The sequence below is a fragment of the Glarea lozoyensis genome (genome assembly GCF_000409485.1).
Source record: "Glarea lozoyensis ATCC 20868 chromosome Unknown GLAREA2, whole genome shotgun sequence".
NCBI lineage: Eukaryota > Fungi > Ascomycota > Leotiomycetes > Helotiales > Helotiaceae > Glarea > Glarea lozoyensis.
Genome location: NW_007360994.1, coordinates 2,143,420 through 2,164,406, shown reverse-complemented (window position 1 = coordinate 2,164,406; position 20,987 = coordinate 2,143,420). Strand labels below are relative to the sequence as shown.

Below are 20,987 nucleotides of genomic sequence, written 5' to 3'. Positions count from 1 at the left end.
CATGCTGCTTATGTTCCAAGCCTAGTAAATAATGACCAAATTTTGTACATATTGCATTAATCGTTACTGCACTAGATCGCCAAAAGGCTCTGTCCACCGAAGCAATTTTAAATCCAGAACGCCACGCTGCAAATGATGCACCTATGTATGAATAAACAAATGGAAGGATCCAACGTATGACTGACAAGGGCGTGCTCAATCCACGTCCTCTCTGCCGCCAACACGCTCGACGAGTCTGTGATAACTGTTAGCGAAATCATACGAGTCTTGAATAATTGAAGCTTACCTAAAGATGCTGACCGCAAATGTCAAACTCCAAGCAATCAGAGCAATCATCAGAATTGCACACAGAGCCTTGACTCTCCTGCAGATATCGGGATTCCGGCTGTTGTTGCCCACAAGACAACTTCCATCTTGATCCGTTAAGGCACCAAACGCAAGCGCCAGGTTTGCAGATTCGAAAATAATAAAGAATAAATCAAGGAGTACCAGGCGGATCTTGGCTTTTGGTGAGCGTAAACCTAAAGGCTTTCCTGTGTACTCATCCCACGTGATATAGAGAATGTATGGTATAGCCACTACATCCACGACTACAGCCATCGTTGTAGAGGGGTTTTGGGGATAGCGATATTTATCAGAGAGGTAATGTACTGAACTAGAAAGCCCCAATGCGACTATAGATGTTGTGATCACAATCAATCGAAACAACAAGGGCACCAGCGGGTGCAGAAGGATGATATTCTAGCAAGATTAGCATACCTTTGGTGAGACCGTGGTAATATACATACCTGCCAGCGCTTTAATAAGGAACGCCGCTTCTTCTTACTATGTAGATAGCTAGAACCCTTTTCAAGGTCATTGCCGCCGTCCAAATCCCCGCGCCACGGCTGCTGATAGCCTGGTGTTTGTGTCCGGAGAGTCTCCTCACTGACAATCCTACCATCTTCCATAGCCCCAGGTCCATACATTGTTGACTTAACATATGTCCGCCATTGAGAAGATGTGGGCAATACACCCGATTGCATTATGACCGGCTCGCTATCTCTTGCAAAATCCCATTTGCGGCCTTTGACTGGTTCCCGAGAACCAAAGAAACCACTAGTTTCCGGCTTATCGTTCAGCCTGGTGGATTGTTCCTCATAATCGTCCACAAACCCATCCTGCGATATTCGTCTGGTGGGCTGGGATGGTGTGTTATTGTGTTGCGCATTATGGGCTCTTGGGGGTTGAGGAAGTAGTCGGGTGGTGGGTTTTGGGATTATCAATGGCTCATCCCCATCCTCATATGAAGCTATCCACGCTAAAAAACCATGAGTAAAGATGTACTTTCCATTTAATGTTCCCTACTCACGCGGAAGTGTTCGAACTGCTTTCTGGGCAATCCTGTTCTCTGTTTGAGTGCTATTCGAACTGTGAGTATCGCGCGATACGGTGGAGGTGGCTTTCGGACGATTGGTGAGTTCTCTCATCCGTTTCATGGCGGCATCGCTGGAGGAGGAAGAAGCGGAAGGCCTCCTCTGCGAAGAAAGGAGGCCATTCTGAAGAAGACAGTGAGGGTCCAGATGTGATCCCTGGCCAGGGTCCTGCCGGCTTGTTGGAATGTTTGAAGTTGCCATGGATGACGCCGTAAGGCTACTTGGTTGGAAAACAGAGGGAGGTTGGCGCGAAGCACACTCAACGAGCGGCAAATCCGCTACAGCGGTAGGTCAGTAGCAATGATTACTCCAAGACAACTGCGCATCTTCGTAGAAGATATTAGAATTAAAGTAAATGGAAAGAGAATGAGCGACAGTGAGGGCGTGCGGTGACCATGGGGAAGAGTGAGGTAAAGTTGTGGAGGACGCGGGTATCAAGATTAAACCCAGTCCAGCCACGAGCGAGCAGCGCAGATCACCTGCATTGATATTCAGAAGGCAGGGAAGTTGACTTAGGCTTGTAAACCCAAGACAGAGAGACTAAAGAACAACATTTAACAGTATTATCACCTACCCATAAGTCATTCTAATACGTATTCATCTACAAAGTAACAGTATTCACTGTGATTAATTGCGATTTGTCTAACAATGCTCATTGTGTTTCGAGTATCGATAAGTCTGAATCAGGTTTTTCAATGACTTCCAATAAAATGCTCGCATTTGGTAACAGCCACATTGAGCCACAATTTCGTGTCTCTGGTAAAAAGTTCTAGCTTGACAAGGGTGTTCTCCTCCGTCATCATGGCCGCGTTGCGCATGGAAATGTTCCTCGCTTCAAACCAACATTCGCATAAGGGGTCAGTAGCTTCAACCTGCGACTCTAGCAGCTCATTCTTTTTTGCACGGCAATGAATTGAATCAAACTCCGTTCTAAGGACACCGACTGAAGCGGTTGTCAATCACAATGCGTCTTTTCCTCCTCCCAATCTCGACACGGCGCACCCTCCTCTACTGCAAACGATTAGACGTCGCAAACGCTGAGTCGAGCAGCTGGTTGGACAAAGGCACAGCAAAGGCTGCCAATATATGGGCAGGATGGGAGCAAAAGGAAAAGGGATGGCAGAAGAAGGTAGTGGATTATGGTAACCAGGCCTTGAAGCGCATCCCTTATGAGGAATGGGGCTTAAAATCGATTCCTGCCCTGTCCACGCGCAAGGAAGCAGCCGAAGAATCAGGGAAAGATAAGGTCGAAGTCATTTTCCCAGCCAGCCTGATACCGGAGAGCAACGTTTTGGATGTTTTGAAGAAGTTGGGCACTGAGAGACAGTCATTACATCGGAAATGGTTGATAGGTAGCTTCATTGGTATGCCCATATCTGCGCCGGTTGCGTTGATTCCTATGTAAGTCACCTCTGGCAGGCAGGGTAATGTGTACGCTTCTAACGATCGCGATTAGCATCCCTAATTTGCCATTCTTTTACCTCTGCTACAGAGCATATTCCAACTACAAAGCGCTGGCCGGTTCGAAACATGTTGAATTCCTGGTTGACAAACAACTCGTTGCGCCAAAACCATCTACGATCCTCGACCAACTATATTCGAATGGGAAACAACCATTCCAAAATGATGTTGCGCCCCCATCAGCTCAAGCACCGAGTACAGACGCTACAGAACAAATGATACTGCACAAGTCAATTTGCAAGCCAATTGCTACCGAATTAGGCGTACCTGAGCTAGAAATCGAGCTTGATAGAGCTATTTGGCAAGTGGAGAAAGAATTACAATTGGAAAAGGAGCAGCGAGAAGAAAAGAAAGAACTAGAAGAGAGGAAAAAGTCGGCGTCGGGTGACAAGATGGAATAGAATCTTTCTGTAATGTGTATAAATTATACTCCTTGGTTGTCAAGCGAGCGGAATGGGTTGTACATATACTAGACTCCACTTATGTATGAATAAGTACAGGAGAGAGCGAAAACGATTGAATGATTACTGTGCATTCCCCAGAAAGTACCTACCTACTTGTGTATTTCAATTCCAGTTAAGGAATCTGCGGGCTATACTATACCTTAACTTGAATTTGTAAGAGCAACAAATAGCCAATCTGTGCCCTCTGTCTTGCAGATCTCCATCAATCGAATGGCAGAACTTGTGACTTTTAATGAATTCAGTGGAACTAAGATTACTCTGATCCAACTGGTCTTCCCATTCACTCTGGTTTCCTTCTGATGGACTCCCGGTAACTATGTTTGCTCTCATCAGTGCCAGCCATGTACCAAAACTATCCAAAACAATCAAAATACTTAATTAATACAACCCGAAAGTTCATTCGCGTTCAGACAAGCAGATTTTCAGGGTTTAGGTTTCAGGGGGTCTTATATGTTTCGATAGGACGTGAATTAAGCTTATCGCATGGGTAAAGTTTGACCTCTCATCTATTCTGAGCAACAACTCACATTCCCAACGTCAAAGCTCCCGCTTTTTCGTCCAAACGAACGATGCCTCCGGGGCTCGACGAGGAGGGCCAGTATCAAAGCGATACCATCGCGATCAAGTGCGAACCGTCGCGACTTTCTCCTCCAGTAATCATGTCGCCAGAACTCGAGCCACTCGTCAATCACCTACTGGCGCAAATGGATCCTTCGCAGCACCATCACCATCTCGAATCCCCGGAACCTCTCGAGGGCGATATGAATTATAACCACAATGCGTTCGCAACTCCACAGCTTGTACAGCCCGCGCAACGGACGCCGCGATCGCGACAGAAGCCCTTGTTGACTATGGAGGAGAGGTTACAATTGATGCCAGAGAAGAGGCCACTTCCTTGGAGACCTGGCGTCGAAGCTGGCGCGGATAATGAGACTGGAGGGGAGTCGAGAAGGAAACAAATTCGATTCGGTTGCTTGCTTGCGACGCGTGGAGAGGTTCAGGCGGTTCCCTGTGTTAGCTGCACAAATGGTCGCGGAAAGTTCGAGTTGTGCGTTGCGCTGGAGGGTTTCTTTAAAGGCGCATGTGCTAGCTGCCAATTGAGTGGCAGACCAAATCGGTGCAGCATTAAGGAAAAAGATGGTAAGGAGCTTCATCATATCCAATCATTTTTCACACTAATTTCATTTTCTACAGATGTACCTTCCGCACCCTCTCCAGCAATAACACCAGCAAACGTCCCTCTCCCACCACACCAAGACCTCCCCACCGCGCAGACCACCATCCAAACCCCTAGCGAACCCCCCAACCCCAAGCGCCGCCGAAAAGAAAAGCCAAAGGAACCAGAACAAGACGAGATTCCCGAATGGGAACGCGAACGACCCCAATGGGAACAAGAACTCGGCCAATCCCAAGCCCGCCAACAAATGAAAGACCACGTCCAGCGCCCCTGGGCCTCCGTTAACCCTCCCATCCCCCCTCCTACCCGACTCCCAAATGGCATGAATGGCTCCCTCCCCGATCGCGCCTGGTCGTCTGTAAACCAGCCGTCCCCCAGCGCGCTTTACGGCAATGGCGACAGCAACGCCTCGTACCGCACGAGCATTGACCAAGGGCGGCGCGAAGACACGGGCGACGATGGAATCGCGCTCATAGATACGTTGCCGAAGAGTAAACAGCGGCAGGTGTACGCGGTTATTAGCGGGTTGCAGGGCGGTATTGAGCATTTACATCGCGAATTGGAGTCTTTGAAGCGGGCGTTGGGGATTGATGATTAGAGGATTTGACAAACGAATTTTATGTGGGCGATGGGAAAAGGATATCTTGAGCGGGTATAGAAGAAAATGGGAATGGGAGTTAATGGGATGGATGGATGGGGGAGTTTTTGTGTATTATTTAGATAAGAAGGGTAATTTATGATGGATGGGATGGGTGATGGGGGTTCGATACGTGTATTTCAAGAGATGGTAGATATTTCCTTTGCTGATTTAGCTATCTCGCGGTAATTATTTTGAGAATATGAAACACATTTCTCAGCACTGTTTACACGTTCCATGTCTTGGTCTTGGAGATGCTGTAGGGCTGGAACTTCTACAGTACGTGCACCCTTGCAGCCTTGGTTGTGGACTTTGGAGCTATGGTCACGCCAAGTGAGATCTGGGGAAGATGGGGTTGGAGGGCGGCTTCGGAAGATTGCTCCGCTGATACTTGCGGTATGGAGAACTTTACTTGGTATGATATCGTATGATATACTATTAAAGGTTGGCGTTGAAGCTGTATTTTGCAGTTGAAATGCAAAATGCGCAAAAAACTCTGCGGCGCTTCGTTGGTGGATGCCTCTGATAGGGGTGGAGTGAAAAGGATGATTAGATGAAAATAGGTAGTTTGAGTAATACTCGAATAGCAAAAACATAGAAACTACAGTCAGGCACAAAACTTCCAGCATTACTCAAACATACAATGAGATGGTATGCGATCGAGGCATTAGAGGTGTAGCTTCTAGTAAGCGTTAGCGACACAGTTCTATACACCAATTGACTTGGAGGAGGCTGTTTATGGTTATCCGGTCTTTGGAAGAGAGGTAAATTCTATTGAATTACAAAAATGACCTTTCTACGTTAATAAGCAGCTGCTACTTAGCAGATTGGTGGTTTATCGTTTGTGCAAGTTATGGTTGTCATTCAGAGCTCAACCCGATGCAATTGTAGGGAGATTCCGCTGCGCATAATTAGATACGGCTAGTCTGATGGGTTTCTTGGGTAGAGCCAATCGTTAGAACGCATATCTTCTATCATAGCTGTCCGTTTATGTAGGCATTATGCGACGACATCTAGATTGATGATGGAACATTTTTATGACGATTTACTCATTATTTCTGTCACTCGTCAGTACTTTGGTAAAAGGATACCGCAAGTGGCCAAAAGTCGCCACGAGTACGTGTATCCCCAGAACTAAGATCTTCATACCACAAATAGCGAACCTGAAGATCTACTGATAAGCACTTTATCCATACGAACAAGCAGTCGTAATAATTGTTCGCTAGGACTGTTTCCCCCAGCCATCCCTGCGACAACCTAAGCTCACAATGACACCCACACAGAAATCGTCCCCACCATCAGGGCCGAATGTCAACGGTTCCAGTTATTCATCTGCATTTGGAGTTGAAGATTGACAGGTATTCTACTGCTTTCGGAGCGGGCGTTGCTTGGCCGCTTTCGGTTGCCCTGAGTTAAGCCTCTCAAAAATGAAGTGGCTGCAGGCACTTGTGCGATTGCCGATGGGCCTTTCGGGTCTCTTAATTTAGAATTGCGTTGGACATTTCGTTAAATCGGAAAACAAGATCGCAATGGTGAATTGAAAAAACTAGATGGGAAAGATTGCAAATGCAAGACACATCGCAATACTTCCTTATGTTCATGTATAATTACCTTGGTATAAGGTATACAAGTACTTTTCACAGTTACTCAGCAGATGTACAGACACGAGCACGCTTGCGTCGCTAGTTATCCAAAGCTTATCTATTGGTTGATATCTGACATAAAAGTGGACTTGTACGAACAAATGCCAGTCAACGCTGCATTACGAGGTTACTTCCGTATTGAGATAGGAGAACGACGGGAGGCGTCAATTAACGTCTGGGTAGATCTCTATTCTTCAAATAAAATAAAATGCGAAGAAGTTAAATACAGCATCGAATACATGTAAAAAACACCTTCAAACGTCATAATTTTTCAACATGGGCCGTCATGCCCTGAGCGCCGTTGAAGGTTGGGACCACAATTCGAATGCCCGTCGTGATTGCTTTGTTCTGATTCGGCAGGACAAGCCGGAAGCTAGAGTCAAGCACGCTGCAAGCAAAATTACCCCAGCACTTTTCGTCAAGTCTCCCCACCCCCCTGTCCAGACTCTCCACCAACCTTATCCGCATATACAGTACCAACACAATCCGGCGTCACTCGTTTTCTTCCTCTCTCTTTTCCTTACTCACTCTACCGCATCCTTCACTTTCGAACTCTCGATACTCTCACTTTTCGATTTTCGTAACGACATTCGTTCTCATACAACAATCGTTTCCAGCTACTCACTCCAGCACCTACCAATACCATCGTTTCCCAATCAGGCCACTCCCGAACTACCATAAGATTAACATTCGTTTTAATCTATAGATAAGGGCGCAACCAAGTTCGAACGATTTCTCTGTGATTCAGAGAAAAGAGAGCCCTGGAAAAACATCACCTGGCGGTACTCTCCGACCAATTCCACCCTCACTTCATCGCTCAATCACCACGACTTCCGCCATATCCGTTGCCTGTTACGGTTCAATTTGGACGTCGCACCACATTGATTGCGCCCATACACGTGTGTTCCTTTGGCGGCCGCGATGGACGCGAATTGATAGAATAGAAGATCAGGTTTAAAGGATATCTACGAGAAAGAAATCTATAAAATGGCATCACCAAAAAGAGTTGAGGAATCGGCGCGTTTTTCGACAGGAACATCAGATGAAATAGGACATTCGAGTCGTCCTATTTCCACACTTTTAGCCGAACTGAACCCGTTCGATACGGGAGCTAATACTCCCATTCCAGAGCTGTCACGTCCAAATAGCTCTTACGCATCACAAAACCTCGGTCCGAATCCCTCACAATTGACGAGACAGTTATCAACAGCAAGTATAAACCGCAGGGGTTCATACGCGCCAGTTGTTCCTTCCCCATTGAATAACTCTTCATCACATTCCTCTCTCAATGGCAGCAACGGAATTCTCTCAAACTCTGATACTGTCTCGGTACGTGACTCTCAGTCTTCAGGAGAGGATCAAAATCGCAGCGTCGATAGCACTTCTACACCAGTAAAAGGCAAGAGAAATACAGTTGGGATAAGTCCTCCTCAAAAAATCTTACGACAAAAGTCTGCACAAGCATTGTCTTCTTCCGGCACCGAAACGCCAAAGTCCTTGAAAGATCTTGGTCGCGATTATTCGCGATATCCTTCATCAAGCACGAACCTCGCGTCAAGCTCAAGGCCCTCATTACTCAATATCTCATCGGCTGCTTCGGATGTTGCCCTACTACGAACAACCACCAAGAACCCGTTCAGCGACTCGCAAGCAGATTTGGAAAAATGGGGATATCCTGACGATAGTCTTGGAGCATTCGATCCATATCATGGGGGAGAAAAGGGTTTCATACTTTACTCTAATGAGCTGGAAGATGATGATAGAATCCATATGCCTGCAGATGACGACGACATAACTTACAAAACTAGATGGTCGGATTACTTCGGGCGTCGTCAAATTGTCAATACCATGGGCGGCGCAATTCTAGTACTTGGTCTTCTATGTCTTTTCATTCTTCTTCCAGTCTTGACTCTAGGCCGACATTATCTTACCCCCAGGGTAAAAGGAGTTGATCCGAACGATTTCGGACCAGCATGGGCCCACGTCAACAACAGGACCTACCCACTGATGAAAAACATTAGAAAGACATTGATTGATCCAGATACACCAGCGAATGCCATGACCCGAAAGAGTACTTTTGATTCGACGCAGCTGAAATTAGTCTTCAGTGATGAATTCAACGAGCCGGGGAGAACGTTCTACCCAGAAGACGACCCATATTGGACGGGTGCAGATCTCTGGTATGGTGCAACTCAGGACTTTGAATGGTATGATCCAGATGCCATTACCACTGCCAATGGTACTTTGCAGCTCAGACTTGACTCTTTTCCTAACCATGGGCTTCAATATCGATCTGGAATGTTGAACAGCTGGAATCAAATGTGCTTCAAGGGTGGCGTCATGGAGGTCTCAGTATCTTTGGCTGGACCTTCTGGAATTCCTGGACTTTGGCCGGGTGTCTGGAGTATGGGAAATTTAGGTCGACCTGGCTTCAAAGCGACAACTGAGGGAGTCTGGCCATATACGTATAATGGCTGTGATTCTGGAATCACACCAAATCAATCTGATTCAAGTGGACTTTCGTACCTTCCTGGTCAGAAGCTTGCGTCATGTATCTGCACCGGCGAAGATCATCCCAGTCCAGGAACAGGGAGGGGAGCTCCTGAATTGGACATCCTTGAGGGTTCAGTAGATCCAAACAACAGAATCGGGGTGGTCACGCAGTCTCTACAAGTGGCTCCCTTCGACAACTTTTATCGACCAAACTCTGACTTTATGGCAATGCCTGACTACAACACTACTCAGATGAATGGCTATTGCGGTGGTCCTTTCCAACAAGCTGTCAGTGCTACAACTCTGTTGAATAATGGTTGGTATGATGGCCTCGCTTATCAGAAGTATGCATTTGAATATGTACCCGGTGCTGCACCAACTGGAAAGATTGCGTGGTTTGTGGGCGAGAATCCTTCTTTCATCATGGACAGCAGAGCCATTGGAAAGAACGGAAATGTTGGAGCCCGTCAAGTGCCTATGGAGCCAATGTCTATGATTCTCAATCTCGGCTACAGTGCTTCGTGGACGCAGATAGACGCGCCAAATTTGAGATTTCCGACAGTCATGCATATCGATTATGTGCGAATATATCAAAAAGCTGGCCAAGAAAGTCTTACTTGTGACCCTCCTGGGTACCCAACGACTCAGTATATCAAGGACCATCCTATTGCCTACAGGAATCCTAATGTCACTGTAAGTTTCACTTAGTATCACCAGCACTGCAAACACTAACACTACTTTAGTCATGGGCTGAAACAGGCTACAAATGGCCGAAGAACAAACTTACGGGGTGTTAAGACCACCTAATGCATAATAATCTATTGGACCACCGCAATCGTGGTGTTGCACATAATGACCGACACATACTGGAATTAATATTGGTTTTACGATCTGAATTGGACTCAGATACTGGCGCTTAGGGGATTAAGGAGTCATTGGGCACATACATATATCCATTTTGAGGATTTCACGACCCGTATATGATGGCGTTATAGAGGGGGTTATATTCATGTCAATGTACATGTCGCAGCTGGAATGCTGTTTAGAATGGGCTTTGGGATGGGCTTTGCGATGGGGAAGTGGCATTTCCCCGGCATGTTTCGAGTTTTCTTCGTATCTGGCCGTCAAGTCAAGAGTGACTTGCCGGATGATATGTCTATATTATGTCAGACCCGAAGAGGTGGTTTGATATGCTATTTTGCTCTATGACATAGCTGAAATCAATTGGAACTGTGAAAATATCACAGATATGCTTGAATCTGGAATGTCCATATGCTCTCGGGCAAGTGAGAATTTGTAAACCCTTGTACTTATAAACTTACTCAGCTACTTCGTATGAATCGAAACCCGGAACCTGGTGCAATGTTGTAATTGTTGGACGCCGCACGGTTATCTGACTGATCAAGGCGACAATGCGGGGGGATGAATAAGGTTATTTGTATGCATGAAGCTCTGGCTTGGAAAGGAAAGATGTATCGTATTCGAACCATGGTTTACATACTAACTTTACATCGAGCTTGTTTTACTGTGTATCCCCAAATAAATCCGAATTACCACGAATTCCCATACCTCTCCATTTCTGCGTCGGCCTCTGACATAATTCCATAGCCTATCCCTTTCGTACGGGGATAAGATACACCAAAACCTCGCCTATCTGATAAGCAAGACAAAGAAACCCGCGCAAGACTTTCTGTCAGATTTCCTCAGCTGGTAATTATTGTTCATCACGAGACTCGTATGGATTTCTGTAGGGAGCCTATTCTGAACGACGATTCTGACTGTGCGACGGGACCCCGCGTATGTTGAGCACGGGCAGGCGCGAGTGGATCGGAGCTATTACTGTGCATGCAGGTGATAAGGCGGGCCTGGCGGGTCTAGACGTTTAGTTCTTTGTAGAAACTTGGGAGGACTATTCTTGTTCTTTCGTTCTTGACATTTCATTGTTTTGGACGAGAGGATTCAATTGAGGAAATAGTCCTCATCAGGCAGTGAATCATCACCACTCAATCGCTCGCCATCCGGCCTCGAACCCAAAGAGACGGCACCGGATAACGATGCAGCTCCCACAAAGACCATGACAACAATGGAATCCCCTAAAGACCCATCGCCGCCCGCGTCGCAGGATAGCACCGGCATGGCATCCCGCAACCGTCTGCTCGAGGCGGATACTATTCATACGATCAGCACGCCCGGCAGACTGCCGACGATTAGGTTGAGAGGGAAGACGGATGATTTGCCTCAGTAGGTACACCTCTCACACCGAGGAAGACAAAGCAAAAGGATTGGGGCGGGATAAGAGCTAATAGGTTTCAGGGACTGGTGGTTCGCATCAACAGCCATCCCGCTGATCGCGGCGACGTTGGGACCGTTGGCGAATGTGCTGAGTATTGCGGCGCTGGTCTCGAAATGGAGGGTTACGCTGCCGAATGATGGGGTGTTGCCCGAGGGGAGCGATCAGTATGGGGTGGATATTGCGGATCCGCATTGGTGAGTTTTCCTGGGCTGCGCATGATTTTTGAATTGTTATTTTTTGGAGATATTGGGAGGCCTTGGTTTTGGAGTCCAGAGGTATCCATTTGGGGCGATTTTGTCAGTGATGAGAGGTTTTGGAGGGGAGAGGAAATGCATTGTTGGAGTGGAAGGGTTGATAATTGGTCTCGCGTTGGACAAGAAAAGCATCGGACGAGAGACGAAGCTTCCTCTCTTACTTTGAAACAGTACTCTGTATTTTGTTTCAGATGAGAAAGAGTCTTGGTTTCCGATCGCGGCTCTTCATGTTCGCTGCAAGTCGGACCCAACACCAGATTTCCTTGCTTTGGAGTGGCTATTACCAATCCCATCAGTGGATACAGAAAGCTGATTTAATGAGTTAACAGGGAAATTGTACTCAACGCTATATCCCTCGGATTTGGGTTTTTTGGAAACTTCCTTCTGCTGCTGAATTTCACGAAAAGGGTTCGATATATCATTGCGTTACCAGTGACCATTATTGCATGGTATTTTGCCACGGGAATTGTATTTCTCCCATCTTTCACCATTTTTGAGTATATGCTAACATTTTTCCAGCTCATCGGTATTATCGTTGCGATGAATAATTACGTTCCGCCTATACGACCCGGAGAAACGTATTCTCAAGGATTTTGGCACGCGATCATTGCGGCGGTACTTTACCTTATTGGTTCTATGATGTTGATGGTCAATATGCTTGGATATTTTTTGGGGCATTACCCGCAACATTTCGACCTAGACGATGATCAACGGACGCTTATTCTCCAGACGATGATGTTCTTTTTCTGGTTAGCTGGTGGCGCTGCCGTATTTGCTAGAGTCTGTGATTGGCGTTATGCGGATGCCTTGTATTTCTGCGATGTCACTGTCTTAACAGTCGGATTTGGCGATTATGTCGGAACTAATGATGCTGCTCGGGGACTGGTGTTTCCATATTCTGTAATTGGTATTATATTTTTGGGTCTCATGATCAACAGTATTCGAAAGTTCGCTATTGGAATGTCAAAGGACAAGGTTATTCGAAAACATCAGCTTCAGAAGAGAGAACAGACTCTTAGTCGAACGGTCACGAGCGAGAAGGAGTTAAGAGACCGTCTTGGACTACCCCCGAGAAGAGAGTCTACTGAAGCAAGAAAGGCTTCCGTCTTGTCCCGGAGAGCGTCAGATGGATTAAATGCGAACTCGTTGCTGAAAACGCGCGATTCATTAGACCAATATGGTCATTTTCATGTCAAGGGTCGGACTATCGAATTCCGTGAGAAAAAAGGACACGCTGGAGGAGGTGGACGAGGTGGGGCTGGACGACACAACTCTCACGGGGCCAAGACTGCCCTCAGTCGAGATGCAAAATTACAAGCGCGAGCAACAGGAGCTACTGCTGAAGCACGACGATCTGCCAGACGTGCCAAACTGGTTTTGCTCAAAGAGGAGAAGGATAGATTCGAAGCGATGCGAGAAATCCAATCCAACACTCACAAATTCGAAAAATACTGGGCGTTATCTATGTCGGTCTTCGCATTCGGTGTTCTCTGGTGTGTAGGAGCATTGGTATTCATGTACGCGGAGCACCGAATCCAAGACCTCAGCTACTTTGAAGCTCTTTACTTCTGCTATGTCTCTCTTCTTACAATCGGCTACGGCGACTTTTCACCCAAATCGAACGCTGGAAAACCATTCTTTGTGATTTGGTCTCTTATCGCCATTCCTACAATGACAATTCTAATCTCTGATATGTCAGAAACCGTCGTTGGAAGTATAAATCGTGGAACTTTCAAGCTCGCAGATTGGACTGTGATGCCTAAAGAGGGCGTGTGGCATGACTTTCTTGAAAGTCATCCGCAACTAAAAGACTGGATTGAGCGCAAGACTCAAGAACGAGAGGCCAAAGCTCGAATCAATGCCGGTTTTGAATTACCCAGACCAGACGAGGAAATCACCGCTGAACCCCAAACCCTCGAAAACCTGGCCGAAGAAAAAATACCGGCAAAAACGGATCATGAACTCGCGCGCCGGTTGGCGAAAACCATCAAACGCGTGGCTAACGATTTACGTGCTGATCAGCCTGTCAAATATGATTACGAGGAGTGGGTTGAGTTCACCAGGCTTATTCGGTTCAGTGCAAAGGGCGTGGAGGGTGATGGCGATACTTCAGGCGACGAGGATGGAGAGGGTGGAGAGTTGGGACTTGTGAAGTGGGATTGGATTGGCGAGGATAGTCCTATGCTAGCGGAGGTAGGTGAGGCGGAGTGGGTTCTTGAACGGCTCTGTGAGAGTTTGGATCGGTATACAAAGGTGCAGGATAGGAAGGTATGTCTGATATTTCCTTTTCCCTCCATAAGCTCTGGAGTTGGACGTACTAATTCGAGACTCTATCAAGGCAAAGAAAGCCCTCCGTAAAGTCGACCACGAAACTGGTCACACACTCCACCATCTCGATACCGGGCATTCATCACATCCCAATTACCCAGCTCATCCCGGTCATCGAAAAGGCTATTCCTACGACCATCCTCCCCACGAAGCGGGTGATATCTCACCTGTGCTGAGACGCACGAAAGATGGCGAGGAGGTCGTGCCGCTGCATAAGCGGCATGCGAAGGGAAAGGATAAGCAGGGCGAGGGTGTGGAGGATAGTGAGGAGAGAATAAGAAGGGATACGGATGAGGGGGAGGATGAACGGGAGAGGATGGATCGAGAGGTTAGGGTTGTGCTGGAGGATGGACTGAGGGGTGGGGAGATGGGGGATTGGATGAGTAGTGTTAAGAGTTGATGTGATGTTTTTGGGTGTTAGTGGGATTAGCATTTATACCCTGGGTTTTAGGTTGGGTCCTAGGAATAGGGGCGCGGGTATTGGGTATTGGGGAGTTTGAATTTTGTGATTTGGCGTTCTACTGGAGTGTAACTAGGACTTTAGGAGCCCTGGTGGTTAACCGTTATTGGGATATAGTGGATCGTTTATAATATTATGTATGTATTTACTCTGACGCTTTCCAGATGATCGATATAGAATACTTGGGGTTACAAGCCATAGGGACCCTTCCTATTATAACAAATAAAATCCAACCCTATCTTACTTGAGAGGGAAAATCTTGCACCCCAAACGTCGATGACGAGAAGCTCTTGTCGTTTACTCATAGCACTATGTTTAAGCTGGAAATACAAGATCAACTGATACAAATTCTGGGGAATACTTTGAATGCTTCCGTCTTGAAAAAACATCTATATATTCTTAAGGGACAATTTTCATGTCTCTAATCCTGAGAGATTTTACTTAACAAGCTATGGTGTTTTTACTTATTCATTATGGGAATGACTGATGGAGTCATGGCATTGCCTCATAGGATAGATGACTCTTTGATATTGTAGAATTGGTTGTTATCAAGGGGTTTTTTTTATTCTTGGGGATTGACGGATTTTCGGGGGGGAGTGGGGTTTGAGTAGGGTAGGACAGTAGTATATAAAAAGGTGATTTGTGTTTGAGATGTGGTAAGTACCTCTATTTCGCCTACGCGGGTGGATAATAGTGTTGAATTTTAAATTATATACTCAGTTCATCGAAGGGTTTTCTACCCGGGAATTGCTGAGTTTTGGAGAGCCTTTATTATTAACAAAATCTCGTTCTGGTCACTAGATGTGTATTTTGGCCGATTACCTGTCTTATATACTAATTCGGACAGGATTTTGGCCAGTTCTAATTGAGTAGAAATACTGTAAAGCAACTATTCATTCCGAATTCCTGACTCGATCCTACCGATCAAGACCTGGTCGTTTCCAAGGACGATGAATAAGAATATGCCAAGTATTTCAGCTATATTGGCGGTGATCTCGAGATGCAACAAACTCTGATCAAACTCTTACCTGTATACCTAATGCCAAGTATCTTGTGCGATTGGCAGAACTCACGATATGCAACAAAGCATTTTACGTGAGCGATGTTGCGAGACGAACGGGCTGGTTTGTGGTCGGTGTCGTCTTGGCGGTCTGAGTAAGTGATATAATAAGGTGGACGAGGAGGATTACTAAAAGTCTTGTGTATATTGGCGGAAGCGTCGATGTGCAACAAAGCACGCGTGGATTCGCTTTGATATGAGAGGAAGATAGGAGAAAAGAAGATTAACAAAGCCTAGATTTCTGCACCTCCAGATAAACTATGTCGTCGTGCAAACGGAGATATCCAAAGATCTACATCCTGACGTCGGTACGCCCACGGCAGTCACCATCCATTGTATGCTAGCCAAGAACCTTAGATCTCATTGGCAAGAATCTCGAAATGCAACAAAAGCTAGTCCCCTTTCCTTATTCATCTTAGAGATTGTGGAATAAGCAAAATAAGGGGTCTAGTAACTGAAAACGGATGAGGATAATTTTCGATGTTCTCAGCCAAGGAAAGCCTCATTCCTGAGTTGGTGCTTGGCGAGTTGGAAGAGAATTTTTGTTTCTTTGAGCGGTGGACGGCGTGAGAGGGAGCGAAGGGTCAAGGGGGAGAGGGAATTGGCGGGGGGTGCGGTGTGCAACAAAATTCTATTGCTCGATTTGATTTCACAGATAAAGAGAATTGTGAAGAAGAGAAGGTACGAGTATTGAGGATTTATGATCATGCAGTCTAGACCGCTTCAGCCGCATTCCTTTGAGGTTGTGAATCAGCTTCCAAGAAGCTGGGCAGAGTTGGCGGCGTGGTCGAAATGCAACAAGATTCTTCTCTTTGTAGGAACGAATAACGAAGATGGAGATTGGATAGGAGAAGAAGGGAAGAGAAAAGGGGATGTGTTACTCACCGGATATTTCGCTTGGCTCTTGGCGTGGATGTTGGGTTCCGTCTTGTAGTGGGAAGTGCCGAATTTTGGGGAGAGGAAATCGATGAAGAACATTGTAGGATATTTATGTAAATACAATATGATTCTTCAGATGAGACACGGAATTAGCTACATCAAAGAACCTCACATAAAATGTCGTCTCAGCCTCACCGCCCCATTCTGCCACCATCTCACCAACTCCCCTCGCAGCTTCACAAATCGCAGCCAAGATCTAGGCACAAGTTGGCAGATCTTGCGATATGCAACATTTTGTAGCCTCATCTCGCACTCACCTATGATTTTTAAGTTTGTTTGTATTCCGTAACGTAGGATCTATGGATGTACGCATGAGGGGCCGCTTGGCGGTGACACAAAAAGGAACTTGCTGACTAGCCAAGAAGACTTGGTAAACTTGGTAGGGCGTGCGAAATGCAACATTACAATGAGGCGAGCGGAAGGAAGTTGGTTGGATGTGTTGGGATTGAGAGTGTGGTGATAGGCTGGTGTATGTACTTTTGTTTATTTGGCTTCGGTACTATACCTGATTGATGCTAGATATTCTTTTGAAGTTCCACCTTTTATGAGCCATCATTCCCGATATGAAAGTTTTGCCATCTTTCATGGTGCCGCTAATGATTGCTCGCCCCTTTCAATCTAGCTGGGGCCAATCTGAACTCTTATGCAATGGTACCTTTTTGCCTTTTGCCTTTCGATAATCTGTCCAGTCGTGGCCGAATTGTCCGTTGAAAAGGCGATAATTCCGCGAAAGGTTGTGAGCTATCCTGAGGTAAACATGTATGTGCCTGATCGACGAAGTTAACTCCGACTAGAAGCTATGAAGAGCAGCGTTGCTGAAAACCTCATCTTCTTCCTCGCCACGTCGATTCGTTATGGGAGCTCCTGTAAACGAATCGATGTCTTTCCACAAGCCGTAGCGCTTCCTCGGATCCTTGCCAGATGTCTTTGATGTTAAGCTTGCTATCGGGTATAGATCATCTTACAGACGTAGCTGAATAATTTTCGGCCAAGCGTTTTGTATCTCAGCGACTTTGATCGCACGTTGGCAGTCAAAATTCCATGGACGGCTTCAGGAGCGCTCAGGTGTCCGTACCATTCTTTCTTGCTTCCCTTCTCTCAGCTTTCAGACTTCGGATCTCTTCATCCTTGAGTTTAAGAGATTCATCCTTGACTCTCAATTCTCTATTAGCTCTGTCCAGATTGAATGTTAATTCATCAATTCTATCCTGCAAACAGATATTTTCTTTTCTTAAGTGAGACTCTTCCCCTTCTAGCAGTCGTATACGCCCCAGTGCAGCAGCCTCGTTGTACGGATTGGGCTTCGCGAGCGGTTCCAGCGCCCCCTTTTGCAGCATTTCCCGGAAAGGAGGATATGGAGGGTCTCTGGATGAATTTTCAAACACATGGCGTGACGATTGGTGATCAAGCTGATGGGTTGGGATGTCAGCGTTAGGTGCACTATGGAATGAGTCCTGTGCAAGTGCTGGTGCTATTGATTCAGGTGCTCTAAGTGAGTCCTCAGACAATCGAATTGATGACTGGCGGTCAACTCGAAGGGCCGGAACATCAACAGAAGGTTCCTTTTCGAATATCATTCGTACAAATGACTGGGTTGCAGACTGAGAATCTCTCGCCTGAGAGTTGATTGCAGAATTGACGGGTGTTGAGGGCGACCGCTCAACGTGAGCAGGAGGTGGAGATATGTTTTGTGTAGACTCATTGCCGTACTCAGATGCGGATGATGAGGCTGGGTATCCTGGTATACCGCTGTACTGATCATCTTCGCTGGGGTTTTGAGAGTTAGACAGCTAAGTCGAGAAGTTAGAATCTACTTTCTAAAAGGGAAAGAAGGCAAATGGAGATGGTGACGAGTCTTTAAGCAGCTCATCATAACGCACACAACAATACTTACAGGTGTACTTTCTTCCCTAACTTTACGAGGCCTTCCACGCTTCCGTTTTAGGCCATTAACATGAGGTTCCGGATCAGGATTCTGTTCTCTCAGCCTTTTGCGCTTAGTTGGATTAATCCGTTTTCCTTTATTTTCCTTCGCAACTTGAATGGCGAGTATATATTCTGCTGCATGATCACGCGGGTCAGAAACCCATATTTTAGCTTGCCTTAACCCGCGGGATCCTGTGTATTTGACTTCTAGGATAACACTGTATGAGCCAGGGAATTCTTCTCGACTGCAGCTCATGGTGATGCAAGATCACAGAAATATGGGCCAAGGGTTTCCGCAGTTGGAAGTAGCATCACCATATGCTCTTGGATGATGTTTTCAAACCGCCCAATGACAAATGTGGTTGTACATGAGGTTTCATGAAAACGATGTCCTGCACGGAAGATGTGGCGGTGATATATGGGTACGTGGTAATCGCGTTGATGATTGGCTACAAGTCACGTGGACGTGCATATCATCATCGAAACTTTTCATTTCTGCCACGATAAAACAAGAGTCTACGCCCACTCGCGGTGGATAGAATAAGTGGCAATTGAAGCACGACAATTCCTCGTTTGAGTTGACGGAATATCGCTATTTAGTGGATTGTTCGGAACAATGTGACATATTCCGTCAATTGTTATGACTCAATGAGCCTTCTAAAGTTCTACTCGAAGCCGACTTATTCAGTCCAAAGACTAGTGGGTAGGTAACTGACACTTATTTTGTCCTCTGCGAGCCCCAGAAGAATGATCCAGATATATTCCTATTCTAGGAGAGTCATTTCGGACGCTGATCCTTCTGTCATAACATCCATTGTATCATGTTACTGGGTTTCTACCAATGCTAAAACGTTATTGTACATGAAGCTATGGGAGAAGGACCTCGAATAAGACCACGGGAACAATAACCTGTATACACTAGAACGAACGCCATACGTCGCTTGCCAAATCCTTAGAGACTCCGGAGTTTCTCATAAGTAATCTGTTCCTGATCGTCCAATTTCACCATCAGCTTCTCGTAAAGGCTGTCATCAAAGTCAAGATTGACCGCCCCCCTAATCAATTCTAACCTTTGCTTCAGGAGTGCAATATTGTCGTTCATTTTCAATTTTTGAGTTTGGAGAGTAATGACTAACGTCTTCAGCAGATAGAGTTCTCGGCGGTTACTTTGTTGGAAAGCATTGGATTGGTCTTTGGTAACAGCAATCCCAACATCTCCTGGTGTATCCATAGAGTGCTGTTGAAGTGGATCGCGACTTTCAACGTTTTTCTCCTTTGAGTCATCCGAAGCGCCTATTGGAGCTGAACATTTATCCTTGGACGGGGGTACTGTGCGTCCTTCGTCGGAACCTTTGACTGTGTCAGGCTTCTTGCCCAAAGTGTGCTGTAACGCTGCGACATCCAGCTTCAGTCTGTGGATTGCTTTATCCCTCCGCTCTATTCTTTCGAGGGCTTCGTCTAATTCAGAAGATAACTCCTTGACTTGGCTTCTTAGGCGAGAATTCTCTCCTCTGAGTCGACGGTCCTCGGTTTCCTCGTTTCCTTTCCGCTTCAATCTTGGATTCTCATCACTCGTGGTTGCTTCACCCCTTTGCTTCCGCTTTTCATGTTTTTCCTCCTCTCTCGATGCAGAACGAGAGCTGGCTCTTGCCCGCGAAGATTTTCTCAAAGAAGAGTGTTGAGAGCTGTGAGAAGTTGCCCTTGACTCTCTTTCTAGGCTTATAGTTGCAACCGCGGGTTTGTCAGCAGGAAGATTGGTAGGACGCATCGATGCCGGCTCTCTGGGCGGGAGGTGGTCGGGAAGGGGTACGTCGCTTCTTTGATTCTTGTTCGCTGAGCTTTGCAACTGAGGTTTACTGCCTCGCTCCTCAGTGTCTCTTGAGCTCGGGTTGACAGGTGCCTGGTATAAAACGCAAAAAATTAGATACTGGTCTTGGCTAGGTAAAAGGTGGTGTGGGATGTAAGTTTGGAATAATTTCTCTTGATGTCGTCTCGCCATGTACTGAGGTAGCTCGGCACAATGATAGGGGAAAGGATACCTACAACAGCGTCCCCAACTGAAGATTGACCTTGAGTAAGTCTTCCTCTATCTCTATCCCAGTTACGTCCATCGTTAGTTCGGTCTCTTGCCTGCTCATACCTAGATAGATCATGCCTGGCTCGTTCTGCACTCCAATGATTTTTCTCTTTATCAGTGTTAGAAGTGGCTGCAGTGGTAACAGTAGGTTGAGATGCTGTCGGCAAGTGAGATACTGCTGGGAGACCGTCAAGTGCAATTCGTTGCGCGAGACGTTTCTCTGCCTCGTGGTCTCTAGGGTTTGAGGTCCATATTTCCACGTTTCTTGAGTGCTGAGAGCCACCAGGTCTGGCAACAGTAACAGGAATTGTGATGAGGTACGAGCCGTTGAACTTCCTCTGCATACACGGCATTGTGAAC

The 20,987-nt window shown here is 46.3% G+C and overlaps 7 protein-coding genes across 7 annotated transcripts; 4 read left to right on the top strand and 3 right to left on the bottom strand.

Annotated features, from left to right (window-relative positions):
* Positions 1 to 195: 195 nt before the first annotated feature.
* GLAREA_04037 (uncharacterized protein) lies at positions 196 to 1,616 on the bottom strand (the record flags this gene model as incomplete). The annotated part of the gene is made up of 4 exons (XM_008084290.1): positions 196 to 235; positions 287 to 741; positions 789 to 1,300; positions 1,352 to 1,616. The coding sequence occupies 4 exons, from the start codon at positions 1,614 to 1,616 to the stop codon at positions 196 to 198; spliced, it is 1,272 nt and encodes a 423-aa protein (XP_008082481.1).
* Positions 1,617 to 2,379: 763 nt separating this feature from the next.
* GLAREA_04036 (uncharacterized protein) lies at positions 2,380 to 3,277 on the top strand (the record flags this gene model as incomplete). The annotated part of the gene is made up of 2 exons (XM_008084289.1): positions 2,380 to 2,816; positions 2,872 to 3,277. The coding sequence occupies 2 exons, from the start codon at positions 2,380 to 2,382 to the stop codon at positions 3,275 to 3,277; spliced, it is 843 nt and encodes a 280-aa protein (XP_008082480.1).
* A 632-nt stretch (positions 3,278 to 3,909) lies between these two features.
* On the top strand, positions 3,910 to 5,115 carry GLAREA_04035 (uncharacterized protein; the record flags this gene model as incomplete). The annotated part of the gene is made up of 2 exons (XM_008084288.1): positions 3,910 to 4,480; positions 4,535 to 5,115. The coding sequence occupies 2 exons, from the start codon at positions 3,910 to 3,912 to the stop codon at positions 5,113 to 5,115; spliced, it is 1,152 nt and encodes a 383-aa protein (XP_008082479.1).
* Positions 5,116 to 7,784: 2,669 nt separating this feature from the next.
* GLAREA_04034 (Concanavalin A-like lectins/glucanase) lies at positions 7,785 to 10,087 on the top strand (the record flags this gene model as incomplete). Its single annotated transcript, XM_008084287.1, has 2 exons — positions 7,785 to 9,983; positions 10,034 to 10,087. 2 exons carry the CDS (start codon positions 7,785 to 7,787, stop codon positions 10,085 to 10,087), a joined length of 2,253 nt encoding a protein of 750 aa, XP_008082478.1.
* Positions 10,088 to 11,373: 1,286 nt separating this feature from the next.
* On the top strand, positions 11,374 to 14,565 carry GLAREA_04033 (Voltage-gated potassium channel; the record flags this gene model as incomplete). Its single annotated transcript, XM_008084286.1, has 5 exons — positions 11,374 to 11,531; positions 11,604 to 11,777; positions 12,167 to 12,305; positions 12,357 to 14,105; positions 14,176 to 14,565. 5 exons carry the CDS (start codon positions 11,374 to 11,376, stop codon positions 14,563 to 14,565), a joined length of 2,610 nt encoding a protein of 869 aa, XP_008082477.1.
* Positions 14,566 to 17,685: 3,120 nt separating this feature from the next.
* GLAREA_04032 (uncharacterized protein) lies at positions 17,686 to 18,806 on the bottom strand (the record flags this gene model as incomplete). Its single annotated transcript, XM_008084285.1, has 2 exons — positions 17,686 to 18,414; positions 18,519 to 18,806. 2 exons carry the CDS (start codon positions 18,804 to 18,806, stop codon positions 17,686 to 17,688), a joined length of 1,017 nt encoding a protein of 338 aa, XP_008082476.1.
* Positions 18,807 to 19,502: 696 nt separating this feature from the next.
* On the bottom strand, positions 19,503 to 20,980 carry GLAREA_04031 (uncharacterized protein; the record flags this gene model as incomplete). The annotated part of the gene is made up of 2 exons (XM_008084284.1): positions 19,503 to 20,450; positions 20,594 to 20,980. The coding sequence occupies 2 exons, from the start codon at positions 20,978 to 20,980 to the stop codon at positions 19,503 to 19,505; spliced, it is 1,335 nt and encodes a 444-aa protein (XP_008082475.1).
* Between the last annotated feature and the right edge of the window lie 7 nt (positions 20,981 to 20,987).